Source organism: Hippocampus comes, unplaced genomic scaffold, assembly GCF_001891065.2.
Source record: "Hippocampus comes isolate QL1 unplaced genomic scaffold, H_comes_QL1_v1.1 scaffold322, whole genome shotgun sequence".
Taxonomy (NCBI): domain Eukaryota; kingdom Metazoa; phylum Chordata; class Actinopteri; order Syngnathiformes; family Syngnathidae; genus Hippocampus; species Hippocampus comes.
The window spans coordinates 322262-333618 of NW_017805137.1; the positions used below are offsets into that span (position 1 = coordinate 322262).

At 42.8% G+C, this 11357-nt stretch overlaps 1 protein-coding gene and 1 long non-coding RNA gene across 2 annotated transcripts; one reads left to right on the plus strand and one right to left on the minus strand.

The window, feature by feature from the left end:
• Positions 1-2874: 2874 nt before the first annotated feature.
• Positions 2875-10929, minus strand: LOC109514241 (poly(A) RNA polymerase, mitochondrial). Its single transcript, XM_019867166.1, has 9 exons — positions 10746-10929; positions 9946-10115; positions 9633-9860; positions 9310-9534; positions 8459-8670; positions 7449-7675; positions 6344-6436; positions 6156-6229; positions 2875-3296 (listed from the first exon to the last, which is right to left on the minus strand). The coding sequence occupies exons 1-9, from the start codon at positions 10915-10917 to the stop codon at positions 2970-2972; spliced, it is 1728 nt and encodes a 575-aa protein (XP_019722725.1). The 5' UTR covers positions 10918-10929; the 3' UTR covers positions 2875-2969.
• On the plus strand, positions 3928-4431 carry LOC109514242 (uncharacterized). The gene is made up of 2 exons (XR_002167956.1): positions 3928-4026; positions 4255-4431. It is a non-coding gene; the product is annotated as an uncharacterized LOC109514242 (long non-coding RNA).
• Positions 10930-11357: the final 428 nt, after the last annotated feature.

Genomic DNA, 11357 nt, shown 5'->3' on the forward strand with positions numbered 1-11357 from the left:
TCCACGGCATGAAGGGAATTGAAAGGACAGGCGCACGGGACATTCATATTACATAAGAGAGCAGTGGACACATACACCGGCCAGCCACAACGTTCTATAACATTACGATAAGCAAGCAACAGCTCAATCAAATATTCTGCCTTTGCAGGGCTAATGTTGACTTTTGATTGGTCAGAAGTAGTCATTTCAGAAAATGGTTATTATTGTGGATGGATAATAAATAAAAAGGATGTGTGAACATACTAACAGCTCTTACAGTATTATGCAATACTGCGGTTAGACTTCATATACCCCGAAAGAATTTCCATTCAGAATCAAACAATGCCGTGTGGAAAATCTCATGGTGGGACGTCAAGTTTGACATCTCCACAATGTCGGTCTGATCAAACTTTCAATAGCATGCAATTTCAACCAGGACACATCAAAATGCAACAGTGTTTGTGGAAGACCTGGGTCCGCGAAGTCTGGGTCCACAATGGCGTCTGCCAAAGGAAGCAAGTGGAAGGACTTCTTACCACGTTGCTGGGACAATTAGTGGAACTACAAGAGGAAATGCTTTGGAGATTATTTCTCTGCGGCTTGGTGGAGTCAGACGAGGTAAAGGGAAAGAGTGGTCTGGAGTGGGGAGTGGGGGTGATCAAATGTCGTGATAAAATAAGTTATGAAACTGCCGGTTGATAAGGTCTCCACATCAAACACACACAAAACAAAACAATGTGTTCTCCCTTAATGCAACGAACACTAACAAACTGCTATAAACAGTTGATGGTCTGTCGCAAATGTATGCAGGGGTCTCTTGCTTGTTTTTGTTTTGTTTTTTTTCAATTATTAACCTCTCTTTTGCACTCCAGCTCTCTTTTCTCAAATCCTGTTTTTAAATACCCAAACCACCTTTTTCTTTGGGGTTTTGAAAGAGCCCTAGAAGGCCAAAAATAAAAATAAAAACACAGAAAGACACGAACATTGCTTCTTGGATCCTGTGTGCCATGTAAAAAAAAAAAAAAGATTCCTAATGGTCTGGCTAGATCGTGCTCCATCATCGCCACATAAATCCTTGAATTTTCATTAAAAGCAAGATCACAAAAAAGTCTTTAATTTAGCCCGTGGCACAATTTTAGTGAGTGGTCAGTTTAGGTTTAGCACCGCAATTATGCAATTGCTGTGGAACCTTAAACGTCTTACAAAATCAGTACCACAGGACCGCCCAAACTCCTATTTGGGTAAATTTAGAAAAATGTTAAGGAGGAACTGTTTCTGATTCAGTTTTTCCCCTCTCGAATGAACCCCGCATCACCCAGCAGTGCCATTTCATCAAATACTCCCGAGGTGTTGATTCTCCACATGCAATGCTTCACTAACCGCAGCATTTCATAATTGCTCTGCTGCTCTACCAGCGCTAGGCCCATCAGTCAGAAAGTCACTCATCGAAATAAACAAACTCTGCAAACATCAAAGAATATTCTGAGAGGAGAGATGACGGAGACAGATAGCGAGGCAGACATACTTGAATTAAAAAAAAACAACAAAAAAAACGAGGTACTGGGACAGAGAGACGAGTTCAAAGCTCGGGGGGTGGCACGAATGGGCTCCGTCTACCCGAGGGACATTGTCTGCCATCTGTGCTGTGGCCCTGTGGTGCTGTATGGCAAAGGCTGTGCGGGTGGTATAGGAGGTTGTTAAAAGTCGATCCCATCGCCCTGTGACCTTGCACAGCAATGAGTGGAAAAACAGCTGTTGGCTGCATGCACAACGCTGTGCCATGGGCCTCAAACATTCACGGGACGCATCCCCGCACTCTTCGGGCCTTTTCCCTTTCCACTCATATTTCAAGGTTATGCAACCCAAAGAATGGATATTCAAATCCACTGTGGAATGTCTTTATTTTTTTGACTATCAAATATTGGAGTGTCACATTTCAAGCATTTTTTTATTTAATTGATGTATTGCAAAAAAATTAAAAATAAGATACCTCCCCTGACATCTTTTGACCCCCTTCCCACTCGGGGCAGACATAATAGTTTATCCATTCTCGCGACATCACCAGATCACTGACTGATGCAACCAAAAGAATATGAACATTTGCGAGCATCATTATGTCACTGCATTAGGTCATTTGCTCTTACATAATTCAACTCAAATATAACATTTTCAGCAACTGCAGTCATGTGTTTTTCTTATTATGGTGCTTGTTTAAAGGGAGCCCAAGGCCCAAACAGGGTCAAATTGTATCTCTGCTAATAATGAAGGATAGAATAAAATTTGATTCCGGAAAATCTGTTAACAACGTGCACTATATCAAGTATTACATTTTTTTCCACAGACCTGAGTGCAAAAAAATGTGTACTTTAGTCCTTTAATTAACTGCAGAGCATCATCAGCAATAGAATTACCGGAAGCAAAAGGAGATGATCTAATGGCTGTGAATCAAACCCAGGTCAACTGTTTGGAAGGCAGCTAAACGTGGCAAATGTACCCCTCCTTGTGCATATGCACAGGTTCCTCCAGTTTTCTGAACAAATGTTATACTCCAGTTGAGCTTTGTTGCTGTACGTTCGACTTAAAACAAAAGCTTTCAGTTTCATATGGTAACATGGCATCTACGTCATAGTTACAGTATTTACATTTGTACCCCGCAAACATTTATGATGTTTAAACCATTTGCAATGCGATCCTCCAACGAAGCTGTCAATCAAATTTTGAAATGCATACATAGTAGAAATTTGTATTAGTTTGAACAGCATTGTATAGTAACCTATGTTCTTGAATAAAGGTCACAGTGCTTCACGGTTGCCTTGCTCACGGTTGCAGACGTGTCGCTACACTTTCAAGTCTCAGTAGCACCCTCCAGTGCTCTTGTGAAGAATTACATCCACATCAAGGTGTCTTTTAGTTTATTGTGGCATAATGGTGTCCTTGAGTCAGACTAATTAAGATAACATGAAGTTCTTTTCCTGGGATGTCAAGAGTCTTTAGCTCTTTGGCTGATTTTTATTTTTCAGGGATTCTAGCAAGCCCTTGATCCGCTCGCTAGCAGGCTCTCTTTTCCTCTTCTTTCGACTTTTGACCCCCGCAACCTGCAAAGGCAAAAGGAGGGTCGCGAGTCCCCAGGGTGTGGGCGTGCGGCCCCCTTTGGGTACGGTGTTGTCGCTCTGCTGGAGGAGCCAGGCGCTCTCCTGACACAAAGCCACAAATCGTTCCAGTTGTGTGCCGTTTACGTTCTTGCTGACATTCAGGGCCGTTTCAAACGGGTTCTGGATGTGCAGCGGGGCCACCTCGGGCTTGTTCTGCTCTTTGCCCTGGAGAGAGGGAAAGAGGAAAGGCTGGCGGGTTCAAATATGCCGGTGATCAGTGCTGCATGTACTGTATGCAACGGTCCGCCTATCCTGTTGGTCATGCTTTTTGCCTCCTTGCACCAGTATCCGGGGCACGTAGGGGCCAAATGGACCAAGTCTCCCCAGGATAGCAAAAGGGAGAAATTAATATGGATGAGGCCTCGGAGGACACTCGGACATCCAGAAGGAAATAGAAAATTCTCACATCATGTGGTAGAAAACCGATTCAAGCACGGGCTGAGGCTCTCGTCTATAGGTCCTGCCCATCAAACAAATCATCCATATGAGGTTAGGGGGAAGTCAGACAGGCAAAGCCATTTGTCAAAGCACTGGAGTCAACCAGAAAATTGTGGCACGGTAAAGCTGATTTACAGCTGTTCTTCCAGCAGCGAAAGCCTACGGGCTCGGGTCATGGCCACCTTTTACCTGCTAAATTTCCTCTGTTGTGTCAAAACACTCATATAATGCACCACGGGGTCTATCTTTCTCGACATGATCAATTCATGAAAACACCAAGTACAAGTGTGTCTTGGCCAGCGTGTGTGGGAGGGCACCTAACGGGTAAACGGATAACAAATGAATGACCCAGGACAGGAATACAGGAACAAGTCAACGGTGATCATTTTTCATGTCATGTCAATTGGAAACAGATTCCCAAAGCTTTTGGATTTCATTACAAAACGCACCATCATTAGTCAAAAAAGATTTCACACAGATATGACCTGTACAGCAGGATATTCAGGAGACCACAAAGTGTTTTATGGAATGGCGCAAGGTTCAGTGACAGTTTTCAACCCATTTTCCACTGCATGGAACCCATTCGGCCTTTTCCACTGCTAAAAAAATGCGCACGGCTGTTTCTAGCAGGCTGACCATGCACAGTAAGTGACATAAACCCTCACCAAGTACGTTTTTAAAAGAGAAACATTTGAGGTAATTTGGAGCGTTTTTTAGTTGTTGTTGGTTTTGAATTAGCATCGATGACAGCACTGGCTTGTTTACTACTTGCGATTTACGATGCTTCAAAAAGGCAGGGGTTGTCGTAGTGTGACCCCGTTGACAGACAAGGCGATACATCAATGCCAGTAAAAAAAAAAAAACCACACCCTCCTTGGTCGAGGTAAATAATGCTTTGCAGCCTGATGGAGTTCCTAAATTTGATCTCGGCTCAAGGGCATCGGATCTGACTGGGCCAGCATCAATCAGGCAAGACAAGGGCAACTGTCATCTGCGTGGGCTGACAGCCTCCATGCAAGCGGGCTGCCTTCACTATCATCCCATCTCCTGATAGAACTGAGCACAGAGGATGTAATGAAGGGATCCCGAGGGAAGATTTCTGAGGTTGCGGTGGATGCTCACCTCGAGGCAAAAATCAGATCATTCCATCCTACGCTTGGTGAAGTTATCATATGTTGTTAGTGATTGAATTTAAAAATGTGGTGACAGATCTTTTTCCATCTTGTTTTTTTTTCCACAACAGATAATTAGAAGATAGGAACAACTATTTCCATATTAAGTGGCCTGGTTGTTGATTTCCTCAGCAGAGAGCACAAAGCATCTACTCAGGGGAAAGGAACTTATTATATATATTTTTTTTTACACAAACATGATGACGCAGGCAGCACCGTGGTGTAATGGTTACAATATCTGCCGGCTCACCTCGAGGCAAAAATCAGACCATTCCATCCTACGCTTGGTGAACTTATCATATGTTGTTATTTATTGAATTTAAAAATGTGGTGGGAGATCTTTTTCCATCTTGTTTTTTTTTTTTCCACAACAGATAATTAGAAGATAGGAACAACTATTTCCATATTAAGTGGCCTGGTTGTTGATTTCCTCAGCAGAGAGCACAAAGCATCTACTCAGGGGAAAGGAACTTATTATATATATTTTTTTTTACACAAACATGATGACGCAGGCAGCACCGTGGTGTAATGGTTACAATATCTGCCGCACAGTCAAGCGGTACTGGATTTGAATCTGGGCCCTTGATAGTCTCCAGTTAGATAGTCTCCTGCTTCTTCGAATATTCCACAATCACGCGCGTGACTTTAATTGAGGACTAACTTGTCCATATGTAAAAATGTGAGTGAACTAATGACACTCAAATCACATCTACTCAGGGGAAAGGAACTTATTATATATTTTTTTTACACATACATAATGATTAAGGCAGCACCGTGGTGTAATGGTTACAATATCTGCCGCACAGTCAAGCGGTACTGGATTTGAATCTGGGCCCTTGATAGTCTCCAGTTAGATAGTCTCCTGCTTCTTCGAATATTCCACAATCACGCGCGTGACTTTAATTGAGGACTAACTTGTCCATATGTAAAAATGTGAGTGAACTAATGACACTCAAATCAATGTAACAAAGGAAGTGAAGTCAACCCTTGCATATTTACGTTCCTGCATTTGCAGGTTTAGAGCGGTACTAATTTGGAGCCGTCTGGTGGCATCCTGGGGCACAGTCAAGCGGTACTGGATTTGAATTTGGGCTCTTGATAGTCTCCAGGTACTCCTGCTTCTTCGAATATTTCACAATCACGCGTGTGACTTGAGAACTAACTTGTCCATATGTAAAAATGTGAGTGAACTAATGATGCTCAATCGACGTAACAAAGGAAGTGAAGTCAACCCTGGCATATTTACGTTCCTGCATTTGCAGGTTTAGAGCAGTACTAATTTGGAGCCGTCTGGTGGCATCCTGGGGCCAAAGAGTGGCTGAAGTGATTTGATGGACCTTCGTTTACTCCTTCACACTTACATAATGAAGAGTCTTTTGTCAAGATTTGGTGACAGCCCAGCAGTCATACATACCTTTCGGATATTTATGGACTTCTTACTGAATGCAAATGTGGCGTAGAACTCAAAGAATTCACAAAGCAGTTTCTCTGTGACAATAAAGACAATAAAAAGTAACGTCACGTTAGCATCAGGGCGGATTAGGGAAAACAACGAGATTCAACTGTATCCACGCAACCCGGCCTTTGAGCTCACGCTCTCACCGAGTGTTTCTGTGTTGTTCTGGAGCTGGATTCTGTCAAAGTCGCAGACAAATGTGCAGTCGTTCCCCTCGATCACGCTCTTGTCCGCGGGACCTTGTGGGATGAAAGCGGGGAGGCAAGGTAAATGGCGGTCTTTAAACATCTATGATGGTTATAAATAAGGGACTGACGGATGGTGTTTGCGAGGAAAAGAAGTGACAGGAAGGAAAAGTGGTGGGAAAAAAAAAACAGAAGAGAGCATGGATCAGGTCCTTTCTGGACAGCCCGGTGATGCCCTTGTTAGCAGTCACCTTCATGAAGCCGATGCTGCGTCTGTGCCGTGTTCATGCAAGTGTATCCTAAGGAGGCTGGGTCATCGACCTTAACCAGAGTGATGGGCCGTTTATTGTCCTGTAAGCACTCTGTGTGATACAGACTCTGCTAAACGGAGTAAAGGCAGTGAAGCAGGTGGTGCCGGCAAATGTGGGGGGAGTGGGAGAGGGATTGGGGGGGGGGGGTTGATCTGATTGCTTTTGGAGGGCAATTAATGAGCAGCCAAGGTGAAAGCAAGGGAGAAATATGAAGAAGGTTCAGTTCACTCTGCTATGGTGGCGCTTGGCTATGTTAGCAAAAGATAACTCTGGATGCGGACAACAATGAAATTTTAGCGCTATGGGAATGTAGATCAAGGAAATGAATGCTTCCACACAATAAATGCTGTTTTATACTCTTTTACGGTCACATTTTTTAAGACTAAAGACCACGGTACTCAGTACTATATAAGTTTTGTTTGCATTGTGTGTCAAATGGACAAAAAAACCCAAAACAAAACATGTAAGATGGTTTATATTTATACTCTTTTAGGGTCACATTTTTTAAGACTAAAGACCACGGTACTTAATACTATATAATTTTTGTTTGCATTGTGTGTCAAATGGACAAAAAAAACCCAAAACAAAACATGTAAGAATTGATTTTCATTTTTAGCTGTTGCTGTTTGGTACCTGCAAGGTCTCGTAGGTGGTCCAGAGTGGGGATGATAGAGGGCCGTCTCCCCTGCAGGAAGAACAGCACCATGACGGTGAAGTGAAGCTGGAGTTCTTTGACAGCCGTTGCTGTTTGGTACCTGCGAGGTCTCGTAGGTGGTCCAGAGTGGGAATGATAGAGGGCTGTCTCCCCTGCAGGAAGAACAGCACCATGACGGTGAGAGAGAAGTTGGTGATCCAGGCCCCGGGGATGCTGCTGGTCACTCCGTGTGCTCGGGCCCAACATCGCACGGTGAACACCAGGTGCCGCACCCTTGGATCCAGTTGGCCATAAAGGTAAAGAAGCTCTGAGCTCTTCATCGCCACCCTGTGGACAACAGGCTGGATGACTACTGTTGTCTGATGATTTGATGCAAAAAAAAAAAAAGGGGGGGGGGGTCTTTAACCAATCAAAAACAAAAAAATCGTTTTTACACCCCCAAAATTGGCCGGTGTGTGACTATAATTGGATTGACTGGACCATAAAGTGACCATAGGTATTATATTTTCATTTAAAGAATGATATCCCATTGAATGTACGAATGTAAATATTACGAGAATTTTATCAACTTTCCTCTAATTACTCTTATTTTTGTTGTGTATGGATACTGTGTTTACAATTTTCACCAACCATTTTAGTGACTGCCACTCTTTTCTTCTTGTTGACACATTCACTTGCACAAGCATCGCCACCACAGCACAGACAGGAAGTTGTAATGGCCAAAAGATATCGAAGCAAGAATTGAGAAAAGTCCCCCCCACCCTACCCCCGCAAAAAAACATGAATCCACCCACAACAGGCACCCTGCAAATATTTCCAGAGTGGTTTCTCTATTAGCTGGCTGGTTGGTTGTGTGGGTACTAAACATGTCATGTTAAGAACAGGATGTCAAAATTCTGAAGCGTAAACGGAAATAAAAACACAAGCGTAGTTTCAGTTACGCAATCACTGGACTGAATCCCCACCGCCTATCTGCTGTTTTCAGGAGTTTTACTACACCAGTTGCGGTTAGAAGATCACAAGAAAGAATGCGCTTTGACATTTTGAGGCCTGAAGTACAAATGTGAAAGCTGCCTCTGAAAATGTACGGAAGAGGGAGTGGGGGAAGACCTGTTGTTGGCTGTGAGATCACACTGAAAACCAGACGGCTGGTGGGCAAAACGGACGAGGGGGCATCGGGCGTTCAGGATCTTCTGCACACCAACGCAGCCAGGCCCAAATTGGTCCACACATTCACCAATGACAGTCAGGATGCTCTGTGTGACACCACGCTCTGAAGTGGCCCGCTTCATCTGGTACTCCAAGGTCAAACCAGATTTTGGCTACACAATGAAAGAGATTTTGCAAAATTATTTTTAACAGATTAAAAAAAAAAAACATGAAAAACTCTTTGAATGTTCTGAACTCCTGTTTCTACTCCTGTATATTTAGATTCACCAATGACAGTCAGGATGCTCTGTGTGACACCACGCTCTGAAGTGGCCCGCTTCATCTGGTACTCCAAGGTCAAACCAGATTTTGGCTACACATTGAAAGAGATTTTGCAAAATTATTTTTAACAGATTAAAAAAAAAAAAAAACATAAAAAACTCTTTGAATGTTCTGAACTCCTGTTTCTACTCCTGTATATTTAGTAGAATAATGCTACCTGAAGGAGTTGCCATGGGTACCCTGGTCTACACGGATGCAGCTCAACTTCCCATAGCTGACATTTTTGAAACATGCTGATTCTATCAAAACCGTCTCTAATGGTTACATTGACTTATTGACAGTATTTGCATTCCATTCTTTCATAAAATATTTCAAGAACTAAATAAAAATGACACTTTTAACCGCTGATCAAGACCAACTTTATCTGCAATTATATGATATGTGATATAGAAATCATTCAACCAATAAAATTCAGGTGCTATTCATGATTATGATGAGTGCATTGTGATCATTGCCCTATTTGTCTTCACCATCTTTAAATTCCTTCCACTGATGCCGTCCAGGTCCAGAAACATGTCCAAATCACAGCCCAGCTTTCCAAAGCCATTCACTGACGATCCAAATGGTTTAATGGAGCATTCTGGAAAATAAGCAGCGGCAATGTCTTTGAGCAGAGAGCAGACGAGGAAACGCAGTCGGCTGTTTTCCTCAGTTAGCTGGTAAGCTTCTGTCAAGGAGATTATTTGTTGGTCTATCTGAGGGGAAAAGAAGAGATGTACCATCGTAAACTTTTTTTTTTAAATTAAAGTTACAGATATTACAAACGTAATCACACAAATGGACAAGTACTAACACTCTCCTCTTGAGAAAGTCTCTGAATCAGCTCATTAATGGGAATAGTGGTTTGGGGGTGGCTCAGTTTACTGGACTGCTGGTTGGTTACTTCCGTTAGACCTCGCAGTGTCATTAGTCTTGATTTATAAGGAACCATAGATTCATGGTTGTTGCTGGGGATGCCGGCCCCATCGAGTAACGATGACACGCTGTCTTGCGAAGCAAACTCAACCACTGCATGCATGCCCTGGGAAAGAATCACACAACAATCAATCTTGGACATCAGTTAGCAGAGAATACTGTATTTTCATAGCATTTAGGAGTTTACTTACATAGCTTTCATAAGTGAAGCACTTGTTAATATCACCATGCGATGATAAAAATTTGAGGATCTTTTTCTCGCTGGTTTTGTGTGGGCAGTTGATGAGAACGGATCTTTCTGCCTGCTCTTGTCTTTGGACTTGGACAGCGTAAAAAGACAGACGTCCATCCTTTTCACCTGCTAAGAACAGAAGGAACAATTCACCAACGACTTTGCACCAAAATGCATTCCCATGTTTGCTACTAGATTTAGACTCTCTATTCTTGTAAACAATTGAGGACTTTTGCTAGTTTTTGCTGTTTGAAAAGGCGTTGATAGGCGTATATTCACAGGCCCAGTGGTCGACTGGTTAGCATGTCTGCCTCACAGTGCAGAGGTGCAGGGTTCGATTCCAGCTCCTGTGTGGAGTTTTGCATGTTTGCCTCGTACCTGCGTGGGTTTTTTCTGGGTACACCGGTTTCCTCCCACATTCCAAAAACATGTGCGGCAGGTTAATGGAACACTGTAAATTGTCCCTGTGAGCGCGGGTGGTTCTTTTATGTGTGCCCTACGATTGGCTGTCAACCGGTTCAGGGTGTACCCCGAAGGCAGCTGATGGAAAAGTGATGGATGGATGGATCTTTCACGAGACGCCGTATATGGTTACAAATGCATTCACACAACTTTGCGCATTCGATTGCTTTTGAAAAAGTGACATTTAACCGCTGGGGTTACCGCGGGGACGCTAAAATAATTCGAACACCGTTCTATCAAACTCAACCTTTGAGGAAGGCTGGCTTATCTGCTTGAAGAAACTTTAGCTTTACTGACTGGTTTCGTCCTTTGTTGGTATGTCGGCATGGGCTGGAACAGCTGTAGTTCCGACACCTCTGTGAAAAAAACTGTCCACCTTTCGGAGATATTTCACGAGGTTGCTCTTTCCACTCATATGTAACCTGTGCGCAGCAATGGAGGACGCCATTGTTGTTGACTTCTGACGCATGCGCAGCTTCCGTCGTTGCCCTTCCTACGGCAAACAAGAGACACTAGTGATGGGAATTCCGGCTCTTTTTAGAGAGCCGGTTCTTTTGGCTCGGCTCACTAAAAAGAGCCGGCTCTTTCGGCTCCCAAATGGCTCCTCAGTTTTTTTGTTGCTTAAATTAGTTTACTCCCAAAAATAATGTAAAATTATGTGTAAAATGAATTACGAATGTAAAAAATATACAGTATATCAAATATTTATTATTTATATGGCTTTATATTCTTCTGAACATACTCAACATGGCGTACAACATGGAGTGCTACAAAAAAATAAATTACAAAGTACAAAAACAAAGACCCATCTCAAAACAAGGTCAACAAAAAGTTCCAATCTCTGATTGTGCATATTTATAAGTGTTTAAATATTTACAGTAAAACAACATAAGTAAGCTTTGATTACCA

Bases quoted from the DNA above. Each gene is read 5' to 3' on its own strand.
- LOC109514241 (XM_019867166.1), bottom strand. From the start codon at position 10,917: ATGCGTCAGAAGTCAACAACAATGGCGTCCTCCATTGCTGCGCACAGG. The intron at 8,671-9,309 runs GTGAAGACAAAT...TTCATTGTGTAG, and splicing joins GTGGAAGGAATTTAAAGATG to CCAAAATCTGGTTTGACCTT. The intron at 6,437-7,448 runs GTACCAAACAGC...TCATCCCACAAG, and splicing joins CCACCTACGAGACCTCGCAG to GTCCCGCGGACAAGAGCGTG.